The sequence below is a fragment of the Physella acuta genome, unplaced genomic scaffold (assembly GCF_028476545.2).
Source record: "Physella acuta isolate Inbredline_101_S28 unplaced genomic scaffold, ASM2847654v3 ptg000676l, whole genome shotgun sequence".
Lineage (NCBI taxonomy): Eukaryota > Metazoa > Mollusca > Gastropoda > Physidae > Physella > Physella acuta.
In genome coordinates, this window is record NW_026732195.1 from 34,921 (window position 1) to 62,776 (window position 27,856).

General features: G+C 34.9%; 1 protein-coding gene across 1 annotated transcript; it reads right to left on the reverse strand.

Annotated features, from left to right (window-relative positions):
• Nucleotides 1-1,522: 1,522 nt before the first annotated feature.
• Nucleotides 1,523-27,826, reverse strand: LOC131949165 (protein bark beetle). The gene is made up of 26 exons (XM_059310954.1): nucleotides 27,449-27,826; nucleotides 24,957-25,346; nucleotides 24,451-24,629; nucleotides 24,004-24,194; nucleotides 23,464-23,573; nucleotides 22,766-23,027; nucleotides 21,520-21,782; nucleotides 20,127-20,397; nucleotides 18,846-19,891; nucleotides 18,351-18,563; nucleotides 17,672-17,917; nucleotides 16,692-16,932; nucleotides 16,120-16,418; nucleotides 15,559-15,813; nucleotides 14,542-14,749; nucleotides 13,755-13,912; nucleotides 10,996-13,124; nucleotides 10,368-10,639; nucleotides 9,832-10,046; nucleotides 9,271-9,454; nucleotides 8,777-8,879; nucleotides 8,221-8,391; nucleotides 7,727-7,881; nucleotides 7,517-7,611; nucleotides 6,989-7,196; nucleotides 1,523-6,476 (listed from the first exon to the last, which is right to left on the reverse strand). Exons 2-26 carry the CDS (start codon nucleotides 25,314-25,316, stop codon nucleotides 4,657-4,659), a joined length of 9,654 nt encoding a protein of 3,217 aa, XP_059166937.1. The 5' UTR covers nucleotides 25,317-25,346; nucleotides 27,449-27,826; the 3' UTR covers nucleotides 1,523-4,656.
• Nucleotides 27,827-27,856: the final 30 nt, after the last annotated feature.

The window sequence follows — 27,856 nt, forward strand, 5'->3', positions numbered from 1 at the left end:
TTTTTTAACTGGACAAAAATATTGTTTTGGACAGTAAATTTTGTGATTTTTCATTTTGGTGTTATCCCCTAAATGGTGTTACCTGGAGTGTATTGAACCCCATTACCTGCATTGTAACCACTAATGCTAAGAGTATTAGCAGGAATAAGAATTAAACTAAAACCGTAACACTTGAATTTTGCAAAATGCTAATGTAATTCAAATAGCCCTAGATAAGAAATTATTGAAAAGTTTACTATGTTTACATTTGGGGTGGGGAGCAACACATTTCTGCAGATGTAATAAAAGTAAAAGGATACTAGGCTAAGTATCCTCTTTATTTTGAATAACTTAGCATGCATTGTTCAAGCAATAGTATATGGTGATAGCTAAACATGTAGTGTGTATGAAGTCAGGTGATAGGAATGTGTGTAATAACATTTGCTGAATTAATGGTATGGCCTCACTTAAAAACAACACTGAACTGTCAGACTGAGTGCACTGTGAAGTAGTTTGCTGGACTAACACTAAAACAACAAAAATAAATTTGGATTTTCTGGAGGATGGGGGGGGGGGGGGGGGGGGGTGGAAGGGAGGCGAGCACTTGAAATTTCGAGGGGCACTGTTTAATTTTTTAAAAATTTCATCCGAAGAGTGGGGATCTACATAGAGACGCCTGAAAGAAACACTGCTAAGAACCAGGCTGTTATGTTCTAAATCCACCAAAGCATCATGATATAAAAAAAAGAATTGGTCACATTTCTCAACATTGCAGGAGAGTTCACTTTCACCGAGTGGTTAGATTTATATAAAAATGTGATGTTCAAAATAGCTTAGGCCAAAATTTGCAGGCTGACTATGCTTACTGCAGTAAATTTTTTTACCATTACACATTATATGGACAAACTACCCATATGAACTTGTTGGACTTACAGCGCTCACTAAATAAGATCAGTGTTTCTTTCAGACATTTTTCTCTGTGGGTGAGGGCGGAAACAGGTTGAAATATATATTTGTATATAAATTCTATTTTGATTGGGGAGAGATGTGCTTTATGAAAGAGATGCCTGGAAGAAACTCTGAACAAAATGCTGTCTGATACCATAATAGGTTACAATATCAGAAACCTCTTGCCAGTAGACAGGTGCAAATTATTGATTTCAACAAAGAAACACCTGAGGGTAATATAGAATATTATTTAATTGATTCAAATTATCTTGGTATTGTATATACAGTTCTTTTCTTTATTTGTAAAAATTCATTATTCATATAAAAATGCAAAAGCAACAAAAACAAAACAAAGTTCTTTCCATTATAGTTAGGTCTACACAAGAGAAACAATATGTTAATAATGAAATGGGAATCATTTAGCTGAGCAAATATTTATACAGTATTGTGAAACAATCATTAGCCAAGGTATACTAAATCATATATGAGGATAGATTAGATACATATTGTGCAAACTAACATTTCAAGACAAAAACTAAATTGGAGCCCCCCCCCCCCTCTCTCCCCCCCCTCCCCCCATGAAAGAGAAAGCAGCTGGGTGGAAACAAAGAGAGAGAAAAAAACAACAGATGACAGCAAGCAGCTCAAATGTCATGGGACCCAGCTTAGGGGAATCCCATAAAACTGAGTCTGGTGAAGAGGTGTGTTTGCACTTAATTGTTTCACAAACAGTCCAGAAATGATGATTGTGGGTCTAGGAATGATGATCGTTAATAATCCACACAATATCAATGTGAAACATAATGTAAGTCTAGTTTGTTAAATTTAATCAACGACGCATCATCATCTTTTCCCGTTTGTACCCAAGACACATGGGGCAGGTGAAGTAGAGTTCATCTCTTACTTAAAGATTAAAGCACACTTTGAAAAAAGGTGTATAATGATTTTAATCCATTAAAAAACTGACAAAAATGAACATTTTAGAAATATAAACTATCAAATTTAGAACACATTATTCAACAGATTCAGATCCATGAATAGTGATGACATGACTAAAACTAATACAGCTTTTGAAAAGAAAACTTAAGGGAACATTAATTTCATTTTAGGCCTTTTTTAAATGGGGGAGTGGGGGCAGGGAATTTGCAAACTAATCAACCATAGTGGGATAATGCTCTTCATGCTTGAAATAGGGTTTGGTTCATTAATTAAAATATAATTTAAAAATTTTTTTTTTAATTTTAAACTTAAAGTCAAAATTAAATAATTAAGCATGGTAGTAAAATTAATGTGTCAGCTAGGTAAACAATGGATACCCTGTCAATACCCAGTCAATAGCACTAACAAAAAGCAAAGGCAACATACAGTTTCACACATCACACTCAACATTCACTCTGTGGGTTCTAAGAAATCATGTATTTATTCACTCTACTAGCAGCAATAATGTTGAGTGAAAATATAAACGTATTGCTATTTGTAAAGTTTAAAAAAAAAATACAAATGTCACATTATAAAGTGTGGAATGTAAATATACTGTATACAGGAATGTAAATTCATTTTACAAGGCTTACACTAGTGAAATTAAAATGGAATGTTTGAAGTTCAAAATCTTGTAACTATCAGAAATACCAGGCCATAAATAGAATTTTTGCGAGTTTAATGACAGAGGTCAACTGTACAAAATAAAATTAGCTACTAACAATCGCTCTGCATTTGTTTCAAAATACAGATAAACCACTATATAAAATGTATCTTTTTATAAAAAATATTACAGTAAGGAGTAAATAATTTATGATGACAATAAAGTAGTTTAAAATCTATATAATTTAACAAAATAATCATTTAAATATATCTTTCTTGTTTTACAGCTCTTAGTTAAATCATACAATGATTTACTAACAATCAAAGTACCTACAAAGAAAGAAACACCAGTATGCTAAAAAGTTAACTGTTTAGTGATCATATAAAAATATGGATTTTTAAAAATTATTTAACAGTTGAAGATCAGCACAACCTTTATTATGATGGTGTAGTCTAGAACCCTAATCAAAAAATTATCTCTGAAAGCCATATTGTGTTATATTGCTATAGAGCAATATATCAAAGGGAATGCAGGTTGTTTAAAAATAGTATTATTAACAACTTTGTTGGGAGTTAAAAAAATATTGCTCAGACTTTGAATGTCAATTGGTTGACTATCTCTGCACAGAGTCTAAGTAGCTGCTGAACAATATGTTGTTATGTAAAGATTAACAACATTATGTGTCACTATCAATAATGAATGGGGCTTGAGCCAATTGTTTGATTCAGTGTATATACAAACATGACAGTGGCAAGAACATAAGTTTGTACTTTAAACCAAAGTTAGCAAACTTTGCCAGTGGCTAATAACTCTGAAAAAAAAACTGGGTCTGGCTATTATAGGCAAAATGAAAATGATAAAGCACTTACAAATATTTTTAACAAAGTTTTATATTTACATTTATAATCATTTATGTGATCAACATATTATATTAGTTTAAAGTTACATCAAAAAGCAAATTATTAATTAAAATATTTACATGTTAAAATATTTTTTAAATATTAAGCTAGACACAATACTTTAGTGCTCTTCAGCATTAAGGCAAAGAATACAAATGAAAATTATCATGCAATGTACAGATCATAAATTGAAGTAGCTCAACTGAAACATTACTGCATTAATAAATCAAGAAGAATGTTACTAACCGTTACAAAAATTCAAGTCTTTGCAATTGTTGAACACTTTTTCTAACAGACAAAAGACTTGTTTTGTAACTTAATTTAAATGAAAATTTAAAGGTTAAGATTTTAAATTTTACAAATTGTCTTTTTGTGTACAGTGATCAAGTTTGATTTTTTTGAAAAACAGTGAAAATATATTTTTTGTAAAATGTGGACTTAAGACCTTTTGGAAAAACAATCTAAAAAACAAAATACTTTTCTGTAGAGTATTTTTTTTTTATTATTCTTACTAAACTATAATTCAGTTACAGATTTTAAAATACTGCATTGGGATTATGGCTTTGAGACTGTTTAGCAAATAAAAAGCTTAAAACTACACACAACATCATACTATGCAGTAAACTAGCTGAAACTTTTTTTATTAAAGAGTTTTTGCTTCGGTTTAAAAAAAACACATTTGTTTAAAAATGCTAACCATTAATATCTCTTATTACTGTTAACATTTGTACACTTTTGATAAAACTAACATGATCCCAAAATTTAAAAAAAAAGTAATATGATTAACTTCTTATTATCTATGCTAATTAAATGGTACAGTATTATGAAACATCTGGATAAAATGTATACATATAAAAATTATATCAAAGATTATTTAAACTATTAACATTTATTATTGAATTATAATATGTAAATTATTGTATTATTGTACATTACCATACATGAAGTTCTTATATAGCCTTCTAAGAAAAATGGAATGTATAGTTTATATATAATCTAGTAAAGTAAAGAACAAACAACAAGAACTGCCTTCTTATGAAGAGAACAAAGGAAGAGAAGGCACAAGTAAACAGTAGTATGTTTTTAACACAATCTAACACACAGGTAATCAATGGCATTCATTTCTGTGATGGCTATGTACACACGCCTGGCTGAATGGAAAAAACTCTGTGACAGCCCCATTTGTTAAAGGGCATCAATGGGAAAATGTACAAAAAAAGTTTTTGGATTTTCGTTCATTGTATCAGTTTATATTTCTGTTTCCACCGACTCTTTATGTCTGTTTCCCCCTTGTTGCTGAAGGTACATCACGTCAGGTCTGTCGAGGTGGTCCCTACTTCCCCTTGAACTTTGAGCAGAGGGGACGTTTGAATAATTGAGCCGGTCTCTACTTTGAGATCTGGATTGAGGATTCATCGCTTCTTTGTACGTGGGTGGTCTGGACATCGTGTCCAGCTGATCCCTGCTGCCTCTCATGTTTGTGTTCTGGTATGATCTGTCTGATGGCGTAGAGGGCGTGAGCGGCGCCCTCGGCATGTAATCTACATTGGAATGATGGGAAGGTGTGTAGCTGTCAATGTCTGAGACAAGTGGACCCCTGAAGGTTGTTGGTTTGCTAGGGGTTGGCGGTCCAGCCAGACGGTCCCTGCTGCTGTTAAGTGCAGCTTTACCCATGGGTCTGGGCATGTAATCGGTGTCAGGTTCCTGTGAGACGCCGTAGTCTCTCCTAGCGGGGGTGTAGTCGATGGGCTCGTACCTGCCTGTTGATCTGCTTTCTCCAGAATTAGAACCTTCGTAAACAGGATCGTACAGTGGGGTGCGGTTAGAGCTGACGGCAGAACCAGGGGTGTTTTTATAATTGTGTGGTGCACCGGTGTAGACTGGGTCGTATACTGGTACCTGCGGACCTGGTTCATTGGTGTACAGCCTGTTGGGGATAACGCTGTGTGAGGTTGAGTGAGATCCTTGAGAAGTTTCAGAAGAAGCCGGAGACCAGCGCCCAGTTGCTGGAACCAGCGGCTGCCTGATTTCATCCTTCGCTGGTCTAAGAGGTGGCGCTGGTTTGGGTCGAGGCGCTGGCAATGGTAAACTCTTTTTATCCAGCTGCTCTACAGATCTTTTACTAAAAGTGTTAGGAAGGGGGTCTTTGGATGCACTTCGTGGCGGGAAGATGTCTTTACTTGGTGCCATTATAGGGTCAGTGAAGCTGGACACTGACTTGCTGCTTGTGGAGTTCTGGGTGCTGTCACTCTCTTCTGACGCAGCTCGGTGCAGACCAGACTTAACTGGCGTCGCCTGTTTATGATACAGCTGCTCCTGAGATTTCGTCACCCTCGTGTTTTTATACACCTGTTTTTCATTTTCATCCTCATCTTCATCAAAAGTGCTGTCCGAGTCAAAGTCTTCTTTCTCAACTGATTCATCAGAGCTTTCTTCCTCCTTTTTCATGTTTCTTCTCTCCTGCTCCATTCTCTTTCGTTCTCTCTCTCTATCCTGTTCCAGTCTTGGGTTAACCCTGGCTACATCTCTGGAAGTGTTCGCCGGTCTGGGACTAGCACCAGCTCTGTTGGGCCGCAGACTGTGAACTGGCCTGCCCTGGTCTTTGGGCATGGGTCTGCCCTGATCTCTGGGCACGGGTCTTCCCTGATCTTTGGGCAACGTGGCAGGCAAAACACGGGGGGCTATTTCATACTCAGACTGTTCACTGTGGACGCTTTCAGCAACTTCACTGCTAAATTCTGAACCTTGAGATGGTTTAGCTACTGAAGAAACAACAGACCTCTCATCAAACTCATTCATACGTCTCCTAGATGCAACATCTGACAGGATGGTCAAGGTTGATTTTGTTCCTCGAAGCGAGCTGTTGATTTTATTGAGGTTATTAATTGATGATCGAATTGATGCTGTTCTTTCAAATCGTTCTTTCTCCCTGCGTTTTGATTTCAGGCACCAAAGGATAGCAACGATGATGATGATAAGGATGATGACGCCACCAACACCAACACATATTCCAATGATCATTGCTTGAATGGCTTCAGTCAGCTGTGCAGGTGCAGCTATTAAAGGATCTGTAAAAAAATGATTTAAATTACCCATAGTGCTTCTTGTTATATGATCTCATGCTATGGTGATAAAAATACAATTATATTGAGAATAAACTTCCAAAAATGTTATACCCAAGTTGTAGAGAAACTATTATAGAAACTGATATAGATTCATAATATACAGAACAAATATATAATGATAAAAAGCCCACAACTACATGCTATTTTTGTGTTTAAAAAGAAATAGTTATAAAATCTGTCTGATTAAAGGCTAAAATACTCTTGATAGGCATCAGGGCCAAAGTGGTAGGGTTCACATTTTTATGACAATAATATAAGAGGGAATTATGTAGCCATTATAAGCCCTAAAACAATTTTTTTTCTAGCCCTCAACAGAAAAATATACTGTAGAAAGAGTAACCAACAGAAATATTTCCTGTAGAGAAAAAAATAGCCATCAGAATTATATCCTGTGGCAAAAAAAACAGCAAATACAAACATATCCTTTAGAAAAAACAAAAAAGCAAACAGCCTACCAGTTTCACAGATAAAGGGGTAGTAAAGACGTGCACAATCCTGCTCATAGACTATGTAGTTCTGCTCAAAGGATGCGCAGCGTCCATTACCAGTCTCAGACATGACCCAGACCCGTTGAGCCCAGTTCATGTCAATCACCATCAACCTCAGTAAGTAATTAAAAAATCCTTCTCTGTCTTTTGCCTCAGCTAAATAAGCTCCATGCAGCTAGAATAAAATTTAATATAAAAAGTTTAACCTCCGCATAACAAAACAATTTTTAAAACAATTATGGGAATATAACTGACATATTTCTTCTATTGTTAAATATAGAAAGCTTCTTTTAACATAGTGCTGACAAATTCAGTTTAACATTTATACTAATAATTTTTTATCCAAGTAACAAAATGGAAATATTATAAATGCAAGGTCAAATATTTATAACTTTTGATTAACTTCAATTTTTTTACATTGGATATAGAGGCTTAATGCTTAGTGGTCTTTAATTTGTTTTAAAAAGATTTTATCCCAAGCCTTTTAAAACTTACCAGACAGAACTCTTTAGCTTTCTGGTAGGGCAAAGCTCCTCCCATGTACCGATAACAGCGATTAGAATCCAACACCCACCCCGGTAAACAATTACCTGTAGAATAATAAAATACAAATATTTGAAAAATGTGCATTATTTAGCCAATTCAAACTACAACACAAGTAATATAAAACTTATTTTAAACCCAAAGGGATTTTATGCAACCTACCTTCAACCAAAGACCGGTTGTCAAGAATGGGTGGCCAGAAATCAACTTCAACCAATCTGGCATCATCACTGGCATCGTAGGTCTTGCCATTGATATATGCCCGGCGCTCAGATCCCCACCAGTTTGTTTTGGCATCAATGTTCCCAGCATCTTGCCTAGAAATAACAATATATACACATTCATTGTCTCAAATAGTTAAACAAAATTTAAAATTAAAAAACCGGATTATTTTTTAAAAATATTAAGCATAAATTGATTAAAATCTCAATTCTGTATTTTTTGTTTCTACGGCTTATCCGAGAGTGCTGAAATTAACATTTTTATCAAATATATAACCAGTGGACTCCTAAAAGGTGGGCCATCACTGGTGACAGCTTCAGAATTTAGCTTTAAATTTTTTACAGCTTCTGGCTATCAAAGAAATATATCACAATAAAAATACTTTAAAGGAAAAAAAGAAATCTTCAATACAAATATTGAACTTTTTTACTTACAGAGGTTTAGGATAAGTCTCCATCTCAAAATCATTGAGATCATTGACCAAGAAGTTATTAATGAACTTTGGCCTGCCCTGTCCAATTTTGATAGTGCTCTCCCTCAGTGCAGTAGAATTGTTGTTGTAGATTCCATTGCGGGAATACAGCTGAGGCTCGGCACTGTCATCACTAGGTAATAACAAAAAAAATATGTCTGAACAGGATAACATACAATAAAATTTTAAAACTTTAGTAAGTCAACATTTAGACCCTGTAATGTCATCACTAAGTAATAACAAGAAAACTTTGAAAATATGTCTAAACAAGATAACGTACAGTAAAATTTTAAAACTTTAGTAAGTCAACATTAAGACCCTGCACTGTCATCACTAAGTAGTGAAAACAATACTTCATAAATACTTTGTAAAGTTGGCACACAATAGCAACTTCAATGATGTATTGTAATATCGATGCATTTTTTTAAAAAGAAGTTTTAATTCTCATAAAAAATAGAATAATACAGCAGCTCTATTATCTAATAAGTTCTAATTGTTTATTGGAAAAATGAACTTACTTGTTGTATATATGCAGAATATAATGTCCGAGATTACGTAACATGTAGTTATGAGTCAGATTGACAACAACATTCTTTACATGGAAGATATCTCTGTAGTCACCTAGAGTATAATTTTAATAAATATTATAATGCGTAATTAATTTTAAAATATTATTTAGTTTGTACCATTAGAATATAATCTTTAGTTGGAAAGTATAACTTGGGATTTTATGAGCCATAATATTTAGTTTGTAACAAAATATTTTTACAAAAAAAGTATATTTATCTTTTTTAAAAAAGCCATGTAAAAGTATGGAGTTAATTTATGATTTTTCTCTGAAGTTTCTGTTAAGATTTAGCTTTGATTTAAGAACTGGGATGAATATTATAAGCTTTAAATTGCATTCATAGATATTTTACAAGAAAGTACAAAAAAGTGGAAAAAATATATAATCGATGGACCTAGAACACACATAAAACTATGCACTAATATGAGAGTTAATATTCATTACCTGCTGTGTAGTTGTAGATGTAGTTCTGGTGAAACATCAGCCTCTGGAAGTAGTGACCAGAAATGTTCAGGGCCTCTCCGTTTTTCCCAAAGGCAAAAACATTGTTGGTGATGTTTCCTTTGAGGGCTGTGTTGATGGTTGTGGTGTGAGCAAACAGGTACATGCCTCCATAGTTGTAAGCGACCTGATGGACAGAAAGAATTTATTTTGGAATTTGTAAACAATAGAGTCATCAATATTTTTTCCTGTTTGCGCCGAATGCATATGAGGCAGATGAAGTTGAGTTCATCTGTTTCAATGGCCTTGGCATACAAGGAGATAATATGGTCAGCACTATGCCCGGTCACAATTGTTAGGTACCCATCAGAGCTGGGTGGACTCAGGAATGTTCATCTAACTTGAACCTGGATTTGAACTCGAGACTTTCGGGGCTAGCAGTCTAGCGCTCTACAGCTAGGCCACGCTGTCAAACAATGGAACACAGGAAATATTTTTTTTAAATCAATTTTTAAAAATTATTCAAAGCAAAGAGGATGTATGAAAAGTTTCTGTTTGTCTTACCTGGTTATGAGAGAATCTAAAACTGATGGTACTCTGCAGGGAAATGTCTATGGTGGGAGGGGATGTAAGATTTAAGATGGGGAATCCGTTCTCACTGATGTAGCAGTGTTCTATAAAAACGTTTGGAGTTGTCTCCCCTATGTTTTTGTACTGAATTGCTCCATCTTCATTCTTTCTAATTTCAGCTTGATACAGTCTGTGATTGAATTCACTATCTACAAAAGAAAATTTAAAAAAAAAACATTTTTATATTCAGCTGTTGTATTCTAACAGAATAAAACCAATTACATTATTTAGATTTAGGAATTATAATTTGTTTTAAAATTTAATCGTGATGTTTCAGTTTTCAGTTAATTACAATAGAAATAATTACAACTATTAGTTTTCTATGAATGCTACAAAAATGAAAACCTTTTAATTATATTCATTTGTTTAAATAAATTTGTATTTATACATTATAATGGTAAAAACTTGTATAATTATAAAAAAAACTTGTCTCAACTATCTCAAAAAAAAAAAAAAAAAAGAAAACTTACTAGGATAAGTTAGACCAGCTACAGGAAGCTTGACCACCTCTGCGATAAAACCATAGGACCCAAAGCTGATAGAAGCGTGGACGTGTACGGCCATGGTGTCTCCTGTCGTCTGGTACAGTTGCTGAATTTCTGCTGAGCTGCTGTTGGCAACCAGCCTGCCTAGCCTGTTGTTATCCACAGTCTGGCCATCAAAGATCTCCACCATGTTACGATTGAAATCCTCTTGGAAGAGGTTGATCTGCAGGAACCTGAGTCCAACAAACCTTCGTGTTCTGGAGATGAAGAAATTGTATGAAATATTTTCAAACTGGACTCGTCAATGAAAACGAAAACAGGGAAGGCCAAGAGAGTGGTACGCAACAGAATACAACTGATAAGTGAAGTATTATCATGGCAGAAAGCCAAGAAAATTGCTAGAGACATGTAAAAAGTGGAAAGAGCTTTTGCCCATGTGTCCTGGGGACACAAGGGAGAGAAATGATGTTGATGTTTTTAAACATGTAAGGTATTAGCATTTTCAAGAACCTTATTAGGTATTGCTCTAGTTCCGTTTATGTTCAAAAACATTTAAATTTTTTATATGTAGTACTTATGGCCAAAATATAAAAGAAAACCAAAACAGACTTACCGAATAACTTTGACACAATCTCTCATCAAAGGGCCATATTTGTAAAAGAGAATCATTCTTGTTTCCAGGAATATCTCTTTCTCCATCCTACAAATATCTACAAGACCGTACACATTGTATGGTATAGTACTTGGTCCATTTGGAAGGAAAGAAGATCGTCTATCACTGGACTCTCCATTGAGGATAAGGGCATTTATCCCGAATCCCAGATTTCCAGAAATATTTTGCCGCTGGATGTTGAGGTCCTGCCGAGGTGCGATGATGTCATAACCATTCTCCGCGCACTTTGTAATGTTGATGTTTTCAAAGATTGGCGTTGTGTACGTCGTCTGAATGGCACCAACTTTCTCCCCATGCAGCATGCCTGCGCCTTCAATATCCACATACGTCATGTACGAGCGGTCAATCCCAATATCCGCCTGCAGTGGCTGTTCTTCAAATGAATCTTTAGCGAACCTGACATTACCCCAATAATTCAAGCCAGATTCCAGGTTTCTGTCCCCGCATGTGATGAAGGTGTAATTCGCGGCATAAATACAAGGCAGTAGGTTATAGTTGTACCTGGTCACACACTGGCTCAAGGAGGTTTCATCCCCACCACAGTTGTATGTGTTATACCAAAACTCCTTCCTCATGTACATTGGCTTGCCATAGATGTAGTAATCATAGAGGTAGGTAAATCGAACTTTGACGTTAATTGTCTCTTTCCCCAACTCCCTGCACACGACCTCTGCGGTTTTTTCATGAAACTGGCTATCGCACATCATGTTCCATGTTTTTGACGAAGCATTATAGAGTTCTAAAAATCCTGCATTTTTAAACAAAGTTCCATCTCCCCGCAGGCGAATATTAGCTGTAGCAGCTTGCCGTTTCTCTCTGTCATGCCTCTCCAAATCACCTGCAGCAGTTAGTTCTTTTTCTCTTTCATGGCTGGTCAGATCTCTCTTCTTGCGACCAGTTAGAAGGTAATTGTATTCTGGCTGCAATGGTCTCATCTTTATCCTTGCGAACGGGAGGCCCTTGGCGTCTAGTCGACCCAGAACGAGGATACCGACGTTAGGAAAAAATTGCAGGTCTGTCCCAGGTGGGATGGTGAGGGTGATCCCAGGCATGACAGTTAGATCAGATTTGACTATATACGGCCTGCCAATCTCCATCAGAATTTGAGACTTTTCCACTCTACCTCCAAGTTGGTTTGGATCCAAGTGAATTTCCTCTACTGCTCCAGTCGAAGGTACAGAGTTAGGGTCATCCCTTGTAAGGTAAGGGAAATATTTCGCAATGACGTAATTATTCCAATCGTCAAAGTCGAAAATTCTTTTTCTGATGCTTGGCTGGTCGGTGACCCCCCAGTAATTGAGCGTCAGATCCATCTCATTGCCTAACGTGAGCGCCGTGATGCCTGCCACAAACTCAAAGCTGAGGTCTGGGTTGTTGAATACGTTGTAACTGCCGCTCATATCCTGCAGCCCCTTTATGGCAACAGCGTATTTCTTAGGGCTGATTGCCGCACCTGGAGGCTCAATGCCTTCGTAACGGTTGCCAGTAATTCGGTTGAGATTCATCTGTCCTTTAAAAGACGTGGCGTTCTCGGAGTGACTGCTTATGTCGATGTCAATCATGTAACGGCCGATGTTGCCTGTGATCAAGTTACTGCTGACAGTTAAGTTCTTCTCCATCCCAGTGATGGAGACCAACCCCAGCAGGCATTTGTTGTTCATGAACTTATTTCTCTGCACTTGAACATTGGCATAATAACCAGCAATGGTACAAGCAAAGTTGAGGTTGTTCTGAAAAACAGAGTCCACTATACTGACAGCGTGCGCCTTGCCTTCGGATAAATCATTCACCCGGGGTACCTCGATCTCTAGCCCTCCTTGCTTAGAGCCTTGCAGTGTCACGTGATCAATATTCCACAGCCAGACGTTGTTAGCAAAGTCAACATGATTGTGTTCAGCTAATATGCCGTAAGCATTATCCGTGAAAATGGACTGGAACACTGTGTATGTTATTCTGGCAATACGCTCTGGCCGTGTCATATCTTCATATGAGGGTATGTAGTCATCTGTAAATTTTGTAACACTAGGCATGTGCATGGCATGGCGTACACTGTTCAACACTTTTAGATCCTGGAAAATAAAATAAGGTTTTTATTTTAAATTAAGAGGCATAGTATTAGACAAAAAAGATGCTTTTTATCAGATTTGTAAATGTCATACAGTAAAAGAATCTTATTAAAAAAGAATAGCAGAGAAATCAAAGAGAACCTTGAAGTACAGCCAATAACAAAGAAATCAAAGGGTACCTTAAAGTACAGCCAATAACAAAGAAATCAAAGGGTACGTTCAAGTACAGCCAACAACAAAGAAATCAAAGGGTACGTTCAAGTACAGCCAACAACAAAGAAATCAAAGGGTACCTTGAAGTACAGCCAATAACAAAGAAATCAAAGGGTACGTTCAAGTACAGCCAACAACAAAGAAATCAAAGGGTACGTTCAAGTACAGCCAATAACAAAGAAATCAAAGAGTACCTTGAAGTACAGCCAATAACAAAGAAATCAAAGGGTACGTTCAAGTACAGCAAACAACAAAGAAATCAAAGGGTACCTTGAAGTACAGCCAATAACAAAGAAATCAAAGGATACCTTGAAGTACACCCAATAACAAAGAAATCAAAGGGTACTTAAAGTACAGTCACTAACAAAGAAACCAAAGGGTACCATGAAGTACATACAGAAACAAAGAAATCAAAGGTACCTTGAAGTACAGCTCCTCCTCAACGTGTCTGTGAAAAATCTCCAGCCTGCGATTGGAAGGGTTGTTGTAATGTTTTGTCACAATCCCTTGATTATTGCCTGTAAACGATGTGTTGGTAACCGCTGTTCTAAGCTGAGGAGGTAGTGTGTCAAACTGGCCTGAAATTAAAAGAAAATTCTTTTAGAAAAGCACTCCTATGTTTTGTTTTTATTAATACTATTTTGTTTTTGTGCAAAATAGAAAAAAAAAGTAGCCTACAGGTCTACTATTTTGATAAGCGAATTAAATATATGGCGGTAGCACATGCATAATTTATTTCTTTAATAGGTTATAGATACAAAACATAACTGAAGTAGTAAGCAATTTCATCATAATTAAAGCCATGTTTTGATTTGTATACAGCAAGAATGAATTTAATTGTTATTTTTTCAATAAAAATTAATTTATCATAATTTTTTTAAAAACTGATGTGTTGTTTATTTTGGTGAAAAATTTGATATATTTTTCATATTTATATCAACTATTAGAAAATTATTATGTATGACAATATAAAATCAACAATCTGAAAATTACGTGCCTCACAGTCCTGAAACATATTTTTATCAAATTGTTATTGATACCTTAAGAGTTAGAGGTACAGTAATGATTCCATGGGAACAGAAAACTCAAATTCTCAAATGTAGAATTTCACAAACATTAGGCTTCAAATTCCATACAATTTAAAAAAAAATGACTTTAAGGTGTTGATGTTTTTTATGGTGCAAATTTGATGCTGTGCTAAACTTACGACAAATAACAGCAAACGCCAGCCGGCCAGAGAGCTGGCCAGTGAGCTGAAGCTGGATGGTGAGGATATTGGAGCTGGACAGGATGGGAAAGTCAACCAGGTCCTTCTCTAACTCCCATCTCTTTATGTTGCTTGAGGAGATCATGTTGACACCTGAGTCAAAAACTGTAACTTTTTCTGCTGACTCAACAGGGAGGTAATCCAGAACCTAAGGGAGAGCATTTTAAATAATTAAAATGAAATCAACTAGGCATATGAAAATTAAAAAAAAAAAATAATAGGCAAGAAATACATTTAAAAGTGCTGAAAGGTATGGTATCAACTTTAAAAAAAAAACATTTTTTTTTTAAAAATGTATAGGCCTAGTATTTAACATTAGCTAAAATTTCTTTTAAAAATTGGTAGTGATTAGCTCTAAACTGGCATTTATAACAATATATACAAGGCAACAAATTAGGTACCCTGTCCCAGGCAAATGGCTGGATTACACCCATAAACTTTTTAGAATGGCAAATACTATTTCTTCTAATTCCCTGCAACTGAGTGGATTACATCCATAGTCTATCTCAAACTCATTGGTTTCCTTTTTAATTGGTGGTGGGGGGGGGGGGGGGGGGGTAACAACACTGACACAGATTATATAAAGTTGTTATAGTCAAAATACATCAAAGCAATCTGCATATCTTTAAGCCCATTGTAAAAAGCAACATATGGACACAATCATCATAAAGAGAAAAGTCTAGGCAAAATAATTTAAAGAGGATTAAAACTAAGATTAACAATTATTTATATACGAAACTGTACATGCATATTAATAAAACTGAATACTTTGTAAAGCTGATATTTTTAATAAATTAAATTTTTTACCAACGTATGGACACAATCATCATTAAGAGAAAAGTCTAGGTAAAAATAATTAAAGAGGCTTGAAACTAACATTAACAATTATTTATATACAAAACTCTACATGCATATTAATAAAACTGAATATTTTAATTTTCAAATTAAACTTTTTACCTGAAGTGCAAGCTTGTTAGATGGAGAGCTACCCCTCAGCTCTACTGTCATTGTTTTCCTCTCCACTACGCTGCCAGCATCACAAATTAAAAACATGATCTGTTCCTGAACCAGAGTCCTGGTCGGCATGCCAAACATGCTAATCCTCCTATCAGGGTAGATCATGTTCCTTACGAGAAGAGCATCGTACTCAGAGAAGAATGGATCGTACATGAATCCGGCCTTTAGGTTATTTTCAATCTTTGAGTGCATCAGCTGTAGAGATTTTAAAAAATGTTTAAAACGTTGGACTTTAATTTTTTTTTAAAACAGTTTAAATTTTAAAAATTACTTATTAATACATTGTAATATCACAGACTAATTTTAAATGGGCTTGAATTCACACCTCAAGTTTTGATTAATAGTTGTTTTACTATCATTATAAACTAAAAAGTTGAATGTTTGTGCATTAAATTAAAAATATGGAGTTCAAACACTAATATTTTTAAAACTATTTAAATTTTATATAAGATAAATATTATATCAAAATTTTGTGGATGAATTAACAATTTGAATCCTTACATCGAGTTTTGGTGATTTGGTAACCAGACCATTCCCGGCATTATTGAGGAGAGTGAAATACTCCATTTTGTTCAAGGCAAAAGGATGGTTGTATGAGAAGGAGACGCCATCAGACATGGAGTTCTGCACTGTCAGGTAGGAAATCTGGTAGTAGTTGTAATCTATGCGGAGAGCTGGGGTCAACTGTGACGTGTCAGGGTCAAGCAGCCCACCATTGAAAATCTTGACATGTCTAATCTGAGACTCGACTTGCATTGGTTTGTTTTGATCGTGCCTGTAAGCTGCTGCTAATGTTACACCTAAGTATGAAAGGAAAAGTTGTTTAAACATGGAAGTTAGAAAAAGTATAGGATCCGCTGATTACAAAGTGTTAAGTGTTTTATTTATTCTGAAAAGCAATAAACAAATTTAATTTTATTACTAGAAAATAAAATTTATAAAAAAACATTATAAATAATAACATCAGCCTTTGTTTTTTAAAATTTACTGTGATAAAACTACTAGTTTTAGTATAGTGAAAAAATAAATAACTCCAACTGTCAATAGCTTACTTTATAAGTTGTTTCCCTTACCTGCCCATGTTGGTCGAAAGCATCGCAAGTAGACATCTTTATCATGACTGCAAGTGTGTGCATCTGCATTTACTGCACGGCATTTGGTAAAATCCGTGTCCACCTCATCACAGGACACCCAGCTCATGAGAACAGGTGTGCCGTCAGGTGCCCGCTTCTGGTCACGGGCGGTCGGGTATTCACGGTTGAATGCAAGTCCCAGTTGCAGGCAGGCCAGCATGGAATTTTCTTCTATCCAACCCTGAAGGAAATTTTTTTAAACAAAGGCTTGTGACCAAAAAAACTTTATCAGATTTTTTTAAAACTCTGATCTGTGAAAACTCTTTATTGTTAAAGTAGTGCATCTAGCATCTTCTAAAAAGTGTTGATAGTGGTTGAAAGGGGTTTAGCAAGGTAGTATTTTGAATATCTACAAGGGATGAGTGGTACAAGACATTGAATTGCTAAGTCTGGAAATTAAGCCCTTGCAATGTTCTTGAGTATTCCAGTAACCATTAGATACCTGATACCAGCTATTAGTTTATATTCAATTAATTTTAAAACTTCTTCATATGAAACTAATTAAATTTAAAACATTGTTTTATCTAGTTTTTTAAATAGGATTTGATACATGAAACACTTACATTAACTATTATTACAATTTATTTAATTAATTTAAAAATCTTATACTAATTTTAATTAGTAAAACGTGGGACTTCATGGCCGAGTAATGGGGTGCCAGACTAACCCGAAAGTCTCAAGTTCGGATCATGGGCTTAAGTCTGTAGGATATCGCTGTCCACCCAGTTCTGATAGGTACCTGACTCACATTAGGGAAACAAAAGTCACTGGGCATAGTGGTAACCACACTTTCCCCTTTTATGCCTACATCAATGAATAAACTCTACTTCATCTGTCCCATGTTTTTTGGAAACGATAAAAAAATAATAATGAGAATTAGCGACACATAAAAAATCTTTAATTTAAAACAATTTACTTACATCCCAGCACACTGTTCCCCACTGGCCATTGATCTCAACCTCCAGCCTGCCCTCAAACTCATCTCGTCCATCAACCAGACGTATGCTGGCCGTACGATTTTCCATTGGGACAAACTCCTCTTGATCATCCACATCCAGAATGACAGGCGACCCCAAGTTTATTCCATCAGCTGTCAGTAATCCATGCACCACGATGCCGATAGATGTGGCAAACTTCAGCTTGCTATTTGGCTCAAGCAATAGTGTCTGGAAAGAAATCCAACCAAAACATGTGTCACATACATGAGGGGCAATGTTATAAATCCAAGCACACAAAAAAATGACACTTATGCTTTCAGAGCTATAACTAGACTAAGTTACTATGCACTTTCCATTCAGTACGAAGTTAGAATTTTTTTATCAGTGTACCTTAAAGTATTGTATTGGGCCTAAAATATTTTCATTTGGTTTTTATTTTTTATTTTGTCTAGAGTCAAGACGTTTATTAATAAGCATTTTGGTGATTTATTTTATAACAGAAATTCATACATTTTATAAATTCTATAGCAGGGTAAAAACTGTTTTTTTCCCTCTTTACTTTTGGTAAGCAAGCAAAAATGCTTAAGAATTATTATAACAGTTTTATTCTAAGATCAAGTTAGTCATGAAGAAAGTGCAATAAAGTTAGAATTTTACTTACCTTATCTTTGAAAACGTATATATCTTTATCAACATAATAGGTTTTTCCAGCTCCTACAACAAAGGTAGACATTTCTAAAACCCCACCAATAACATTCCCTCTTTGGAAACTCCAGACATACTGAGGTATATCAGTGGAGAGGTAGTCATCATACAGGCGAAGGGTTCGCAGTGCTGGGTGATATTCAATTTGGGCTAGATTGTAGCGATCATCCTGATAACAAACAAATAATGGAATAGATTAAACAATGCTAGAAAACAATACTTTTTAATTTTATATAAATAAAAATATTTTTTTCCTAAATTACTGTGCAAAAGTTTAAGTAAAAACCAAATGTAAATTACACATAGTTAAAAAACAATGTTTGGAATTATAAATATGCACTTAAACGTATGATTATAAAAATATATAATTTAAAAACTATTAATAAAAACTAGTATTTTATTAAATAAATAAAAGTAAATATAAACATTTTATGTCAAACAAATGACTTACTTGATCAAAAATAGAATTGTAAACTTTCTCATAGTCAGACTGCTTGTTTATTTCTGTCCCCCAATAGTTTTCCTTGGCATTCAATTTGATGGATGGATCTGTTAGGTGGGTGGCGATTTCTCTCACAGAATCCGGGTTGTTGATGTGATTGCGCATCAGTTTAACATTGCTGGACGACACGACTATAACCGCATTGGCCCGGCTTCTAGGGTTGACATACATGAATGAGTTATTGATTTCATTCCTGATAAAATAGTTGAATTTGCAGTCGATATTTTGTGGAGCGCTGTACTGAGTCAAACGAAGGCTAACCACATACCGCCCAGAGTTGTCGGAAAATTCGTTCTCGAAGATATTTAAATTAACAGGAAAGTCACGATACCACCTGCTGAGCAACAGGTCAAAGCCGTTGTCTATTCTAAAAGTGGCCAAGGTGTGATTGGAAAAGGTATTGTTGGTAATTATGCCTTCTGTGTTGAGCAAAGGTCGCATGAGAATTGCATGCCTGAAGTTATCATTAAACCGGTTAAAAGCTATTCTAAGCTTTGTCTTGTACATTGTACTTATATTGCATGATAAATATTCTATAGCGTCGTCGTAATTGTAAGCAAAGTAGCTCTCATTGACAAGGAAGTCTCCTCCCAAACAGTAGTTCCCCATTCGGTATCCAATAAACTCATTCCACATAAAAGTTGCTCGGACAACCTCCACTTTGTTTCGGGACTCTATACGCGTACGGTTTAGCCTCATATACTCTGTGATGATCCCGTATCCCTTGTTACTGATTAACTGCGTGTTATTGATCAGCTGATAACCGCCGGAGTAGGTTATGTTTATACCGGCGTCCATGTTGTTTTCAATGCGCGTCCCGTTAATGACAATTTCTCCGGCACCTTTGTACACGTGAATCCCAGCCCCAAACTGGTTGTTGGAAATCACTGTCTCATTGCTGACTCGAATTTTGCTGCGCATGTCTTGTATGTTGACACCATAGCCGATGTTGTCGTGGACATTGGACATTATCAACCTAAAATCTTCCTCAACATCTGCAATAGAAAACAACAAAAGTGAGCAGTTCAAAATAATTGAATCAGTACAATTTTAAAATATTTTAATTCACATTTTCCTTACCATGAAGCAAGAGATAATCACTGATAAAATATACACATATTTGGTTGCCCAACAATATATCAGTTTGTAATAAATGTTTTTAAAAAAGGGACCTTTATTCAAGTTAGATTTCATTAGATGTATAATGATAAAAAATAAACAGTTTCTCACCATAATTTGAAGTAAATTCCAATAAAAATCGTATGCAGGATGGAAGCACTTTGCACACTCTATTTCGAGGTATTGAGTATACAAATTTGACATATAAGCGATTGTTCTTTGTAGTATAGGACTCTGGGAAAGAGCCATTGTTAATAGGAAATCTGATCTCTGGTGCTAGAAATCCACCATCTTGAAATATTAAAGTTCCATTGGCTTCTGGATCTCGTTCCATAATCATGAAATGGACTCCAATTTTCATGTTTTCAGATGTGTAATACATCTGAAATAAATATTTAACTGGTGTTAATTTTCAATTAATTTAATTTTAAGGGTCTTTGCTTTGGGAGATTACTGAATTTTAAGAAAAAAAAATTTTTATGCAATAAGGTAAGTTCAGCAATTTAAAAAAAAACTATAAGTACATTCAGCTTAGATCTCTAGTAAAAGTTAATACTATTCTGTGTGATTCAAATATAAAACAACTATTATGCTTTAAATAACACAAAAATCTAAACATCCAATAAATAATTCAGATAAAATCAATTCTGAAACAATTATAAACTTTTTCAAAATAAGTTATGAGTAAACATGAATAAAGTCTGTTCACAATTCTGAAACAATTGTAAACTTGTTCAAAACAAGTTAATTAAAAAGTCTAGTGACATTTAAGCGCAATTTCCTTATGTTATCTAAAAATACCTCTGTCGTAGCGTAAATCAAGAGCAGGGTTAGTAAAACCATTGGTTAAAATACATGTTTTATTTACAATAGAGTTACATGACTAAAAACCATTGCGTGCCTAGCTACTGAACGTGATGACGCAGCCATTGAACGTGATGGCGCAGCTATTGAACGTGATGACGCATGTGGTGTGGTTGGATAAAAAGGCCTACTAATTCGGTCCAAATTTTAATTAATTCAAACATTTTTTTTGTGACCGAACGAAAGGATATTTTTGAAAACTTTCTACGGCAATATTGTTCTAAATTATGGCAGGAATCGATTGGTACATGTTTCAAGTCGCTAAGTGGTCTGGTTGCCGAGGTATGGGCCAAAAACTGCATTTTTTCAAGGTTTTTTGGCTTTTCCGGGAAATCCATGAAAGAAACCCGGAATTTTTATGGCCTATGTTCATCCTCGTAACTTGCTTAACATAATTGGTTTGGAACTAGTCCTCGATATTGCTTCGTTGAGGAGGAGATACGACTTAAAGCTGCGGACACACATTCATTCATCCATCCATTCATCCATCCAGAAATGACGGGTTAATAAACGCAATTCTCCAGAATGGAAATTGCGCTAAAAAGTTATGAGTAAACATGTATAAAGTCTGTACACAATTCTGAAACAATTATAAACTTTTTCAAAATAAGTTATGAGTAAACATGAATAAAGTCTGTACCCTATCACAGGATCCACCAACAGAGACCATGGTCAGCTGATCACCATTGATCTGAACAAGGTCCATGTACTGATAAAACGGGTAGCTTGCCCCTTCAGTGTTGGCCTGTGCACACATTGAACTCTCAGGTGGAAACTTTCTCCGAAAGTCAAAAATGGTCAGGTTGCTGACATAGAATTTGATCCCATCTCCCCAGTTGTGATGCACCTCTGTCATATTGACCAAAGTCCTGCCAACTGATGACTGTATGAACATACCATAACCTGCAAGGTATAATTCAAATTGAAACACTGTATTTATACACACATTTAGACATACAAAAACATACCATAACCTGTAATATATAATTCAAATTGAAACACTGTATTTATACACACATTTAGACATACAAAAACATACCATAACCTGCAAGGTATAATTCAAATTGAAACAATTGTATTCATACAAACATTTAGACACTCAAAAAACATACCATAACCTGCAAGGTATACTTCAAATTGAAACACTGTGTTTATACGAACATTTAGAAACACACGGAGTGGTCTAGCGGTAGAGAGCTGGACTACTAACCAGTAAGTCTCGAGTTGGAATCCGGGTTCAAGTCAGTAGACCATCCCTGAGTCCACCCAACTCTGATGGGTACCTAACTCACATTAGGGAACGTAAAGGCAGCTGGGCATAGTGCTGACCACACTATCTCTTCATATGCCAAGGTCACAGAAACAAGTGAACTCTACTTCACTTGCCCCATAGACCGTCAGGTTTGAAAGGGAAATTTACTAGACACACACAATACATTTTTTAAATTATACTTTTTGAAATCATTTTGATTTCTGAAGTTGAAACCAGTTCTTCTTCATCTTTTTTGTTTTTAATTTTAGTATTGGGGAGGGAGGCTTCCCTCCTTCATAATTAGATCTAAGTATTACATTTCAACATTTAAAGTGCCATATGGCCAGTTGACATTGAGTTCAGCCTGCTTTTTTTTTGGATTTGTTCCCATAGACTTTGTCCATCCAAGAACAATCTGCAATACAGCAGTTGTCTCTCCTAGATGAGTTGCCGTCCCCAGCTGCCTGAGTGTTCAAAGTCAGGACTTTTTGGTTTAGCAACCATGAGTTACCTGCCCAATCATGCCTAACCCATTGAAATCAGTTATATATGTACATTTTAACATGTCTTAACAGAAACCATTTTCATTCAAAAGAATTCACAAAGAAAAAGTAAAAAATAAATAAATAAAGACCTCTATTATAAGCAAATGTTGAGTTAGCTATGTGAATAGGTCCAACGATTTCTGTGAAGTTCAACGCATCATAAGCTCCATATAAAACAGTGACATTGTTCATCATGGGCACATGGGGGCTGGCAGAGATGGCAGCCTTCTGGTAAAAGATGTTGGGCTCAGATGTCTTGCCATGGTAGGTATCTAGCCCAGTGTAGCTGATGTCCAAGTACTCCAGGAATGATAAAGATTCATTCATGTAAACTCGGTTATTGTTTAGAATCTGAAAGATATAAAAGTTTAAAAATATAGACCATACATCAACACAGAACAAAACTAATAACAATATGCATAAGCTAATGTTTTTATTTTTTATGAATTTAAAAAAAAATGGATATAGTATTAATTACAATAAGTAATAATGGGTGTACTTATGTTAAGTAGAAATGTTTAACTAAATTAAATCACAAGGATATTATATTTAAAAAATTAACTTTAATATTTAAAATAATTTTTTACTTTAGTAACATTTCAAAATGTTTAATAATGAACTGTGTAGCTGTTGTCGTTTTCATTTAGAGACTGAGACTTTTAAACTGCTTATAGAAATCTGAAATGCTAGTGACTATTTTCCACAAAAATAATCTAATTAATTGTAAACAGATAGTTTTGTCCTAACAACACATTCAGTTATTTAATTCTTACAACAATCAGCATACCTGATATTTTGCCTCTGTACTGGAATTGTAAAAATCAATACTTCTCCAGTGATCCAAGGCCAAACCTGGTCTCAAACCTTCACATTCAAATCCAACAACTTCCTGGCCATCTGTAAAAATATTTCCCATGGTGATATGCTGCTATTATTTTGTATGTAACATATTTATTATTTAAACCAAAGCGATTAAAAAAAATGTCGGAAAAAGTTAATGTGAAGTAAAAAAAGAGCTTGTAAATTCTATGTAAACTTACTATTTCACTATGTTAATAATTCTATGTGTTTATAATTAAGAAACAATATTTCTTACGTTCACATTGTCTTATTAATAAAATAGAGAAAAAGCTTATTTATAGGCCTTAATGTTATTTCAATTAAAGAAGTAAGAAATCAGTAAGGTATAGGTATCAAAATGAAATAAAGGTCACTGATTATTTACTTTTTTATGTTACCTTTCCAGTCAAATTTTGGCACCTTTGCCCATGAGAGTAAAATAAAATGACAGACAACTGGATGAGTACAAAAGTGTGAATCTACTCACCACAAATATGTCTACCAATCTGCATCTGCACAGCACCCGGGCAATCAAACAAGCTGTTTTCATCTCCCTTGCAATCAGGCTTTTCCCAAAGAATGTAGTCGGTTAAGTTCCGTGCAAACGAATGATAGGTAAAGTTACCTTTTAGAAAACCTAAATGCCGGCAGGTCACATTGGCGTCTATGAGAGTGAAGCTGAAAATTTGTTTAAAAGGCACTTTAGTCCATCTTATAAAAAAATTCAGATTTAAAAGTAAAATTATTTATAATATTTATGAATTTGTAAAATGCTACAATCTATCAAGATTACTAATTTTTTTCTAAAACCTATGCTTTTATTTTTTAAGATGTACAATTTTTTAAAAATTTATCAATACACAAGTGAAGTATATGTAGAATAATTTAAGTTACATTTTATTAAAGTTACATTATCAATGTAACAAATACATACTTGTTATAATTAGTGCAAATGGCCCTCCATTTGTATTTAAACTTTAATTCCAAGCGGCCATCTTTCGTGGTGTTGCCCATAGTTAACCTAGCATCATCTTGCCAGTTACCACTGGGGCGTCCAAGATCCTGCCCTTCAGCCTTGGTCATGACAATTCGCCCACCTGGATCTGTGCTGCCCTATTATAGCAAACCAAAGATTTTATTTATTTTATTTTACCAAACAACTTGATTTAGGCCTATAAGTAGTTAAATCTATTCGAAACTGCATAGATAAATCTTTTTCATTAACAAATAGCAGCCTATAATATTTACTGTTAATTTTTTCAAAGCACAATGCAGCAATGAACTCTTCTGAAAATAGGGGTTGTGTTGACTTTAACACAGTAAAATTAAATATCATGGTAAGTGATAATGCTGGCATAATTAGACTTGCAACACCCCTACTTATTAAATGAGTTCAATACTAATTTGTGCTTAAAAATATCCTCCATTTCATAAACCTACCCTAGCAATCAGAGTGCCATTGACTATCATTCCCATGCCTGGAGCAAACTTCAAAATACACCCTGGCTCGATGTACAGACAACCAGATGGTGCTATCTCAATATTTCCTCTAATGATGTGTGGGTTGTCCTTCTTGACGAGGGCCCTGTTGTCAACTATAACACCCCCACCATTAAACCTGTCGATGATGGGTGGTTGGCACCGTTTAGGTATGTGATTGAGGTACCAAATTCTGTTATCGGATATTACAGGCCTGTCTCCAATTGGAGGAGGTGGGGTAATCTGACCCATAACAGGCATCCACAAGGTTATAAAAAGCAAAAGAAAGCACTCAAAATGTTTAAATTTGGAGATCTTCATTTTTTTCTTGATTTTTCAAGACTTTCAACTCTGAAAAAAAAATAAAGTTATAGTTAATTGTTGTTTATATGCTAAAGTATCAAGTATTAATTAAAGTAAGCTTTCATCACTGTGCATAGTTTTTTTTTTGTTTTACTGTATAATAATATTTGTATCTATATTAAAATATATTTGGCTACAACAGTATCATTATACTATTATAGGCTATATAAATATAAGAGTAAAAAATAGTAGGCCTATACTAATTATAGGGCCTACTATAGAGCAATTTCTTCCTGGCATCTCTTGGGGGGGGGGGGGGGGACACAACACGACTAAAGTTTATGCTGCACCCCCCCCCAAGAGATGCCAGGATGAAACTGCTCTATACTCTATAGTAATAGTAGGCTTGTCGGTATTGGCCGAGATCGCGGTAAAAACATGACCCGAAATCTCCCATTACTTTCTGATACCGGGCGCACGAGATTTAGTTTTGCATACTAATAAGTTTTTAATTTATGGTAATTAATTAAGTTTAAAAGGTCATTTCCTAATGTTAAATGAAAAGTAGAATGGTTTTCCAGTTGTTTTGATGGCTTAGCGATCTGATTGCATGCTGTCTCTGCTTTGGTCTTACCGCGGTATAAAGGTTAACTTCAAATGCTTTAAAAGCGCGATTTTTGAAAAGTTTCCATTTAGATAATGAAAGTTTCCAAAGCATATACATCCCATTTTTATAGAAATGATATTTATTTTTGGATATTTTGACTTTGACATTAGTAAATACTCATTTGAAAGTAGTCACAGTAAGTAGGTCACGTTGCCCCCATTGACTCCAATGTTATATTTCTTCATCCCGATCTGCCGGCTTTTAGTTTTGATACACTAACAACAGTATTCTTAATGTACAAACAAATCTCCTACTTGTTGTTTTAAACATATTTTAATATAGATCTACCTGTCTTTCATTTTTTCAACTCTGGTTCTAGTTTTGCTTGAAGTAAAATTTTGCTGAGTCAGACATAGGTTACCTGTCTGTTGCTAGAATACACTACACTAGCTATGTGCTAACTGTAATTTTAAGTATTCAAGTTCTACTTACCCTTACTTAGTTATATTTATATGCTGAAAATCAGAATTCATACACAATACACACATAAAAACATTGATCAGATAACTTCAGTTCACTTTTAACAAAATGGCTTAAAGATAGACTCTACTTCACCTGCCCAAAATAATAAGGCAATTATATGCACATTACAGTGTTCAAGTCATTTACTTTAGATTGCTAACTATGTAGTTCTTTCATTCACTGTATTTATATAAAGCATTGCTTTAGAAACTTTTTCATATTTGCGCAGCACAGTTTTATAACAAAATGTCTTAAAGATGGACTCTACTTCACCTGCCCAAAATAATGGGGCAGTTATATGCACATTTCAGTGTTCAAGTCATTTACTTTAGATTGCTAACTTTGTAGTTCTTTCATTCACTGTAAAACATTGCTTTAGAAACATTTTCATATTTGCGCAGCACAGTTTTTTTGGGGTTATGGAAGGAAGCCAACACAAAAATATACTTCTGTATTATTTTTATTTATTTTTACAGCATATACAAGATCTATATATCATTCTAGCTCAACTCTGCAAATATGAACAAAATACAACTGCAAGTAAAATAACTATGCTCAATTTATTCAGGTATACCATGACTTGTCACAATTGGCCAATGCAAAAGCAAGGGCATTCCACCCCTCACAAAAAAATTCGCTAAAAAAAACTATTTGAGCTAGACAGAAAATCTTTTTTGTTTTGTTTTCATATAGTTGAGCTCTACAAGAATATGTAATTTTTATTTTTATATGATGATTAGTGTTTTTTTACCAAAATCCCTAGTAATAGTATATTTAATACAGGCCTACTATTTTTTTTGTGTCCCCCCCCCCCCTCCCTAAGAGGAAAAAATTCTGGAAGAAACACTGATATTGAGGCTATTATAATAATAACTAATATCTGACTATAGGCTAGTTACTAGTAGTGTGTGTAGGATCCCTAATTCACTCAACTGGGTATTGATTGAGTATTGAGAAAATAATCAAAATAAAAATGAACTCAGAACTGACTTGCAGAAATTAAAAATTTTTTTTTCCTCACCTGTGATATAAATACCTGTACGAAGGTGCACATATTTTACAGTGGCGACAGTGAAGTGTCAAACAGAAATACTAGGTTAGGTTACTTCTCAATGGGCAGAGCACACAGTGAAATGGTAGTGCAACTCCTCTAATCTTGGCAGTGACGAGTGTGGAACTTGTCACAAAGGTAAGTTTTCAAGTAAAAACAAATGGCTCCACTTTAAGTAACTTGGGTACCCATAATTGTATGCTCACATTAACAACGTTACGACTATTTATTTAAAGGAATGCTAATCAAATCTGATAAAGCAATCAATAAAATGATTAATTTAAGAAAATAAACTGTATTTTTGTTGTCTTCCGGGTGCCCTGTTGTGTGTAAGCGGAACACAACCAGGTGCCATCGACTAGTCTCGTTTGGTTTTTG

Excerpts from the sequence above, each read along its gene's own strand:
- LOC131949165 (XM_059310954.1), bottom strand. The coding sequence starts at position 25,316 with ATGAAGATCTCCAAATTTAAACATTTTGAGTGCTTTCTTTTGCTTTTT. Across the intron at positions 23,028-23,463 it reads GTACAGAGGCAAAATATCAG|ATTCTAAACAATAACCGAGT; the intron begins GTATGCTGATTG and ends TATATCTTTCAG. Across the intron at positions 16,933-17,671 it reads GGGGAACAGTGTGCTGGGAT|GGTTGGATAGAAGAAAATTC; the intron begins GTAAGTAAATTG and ends AATTTCCTTCAG.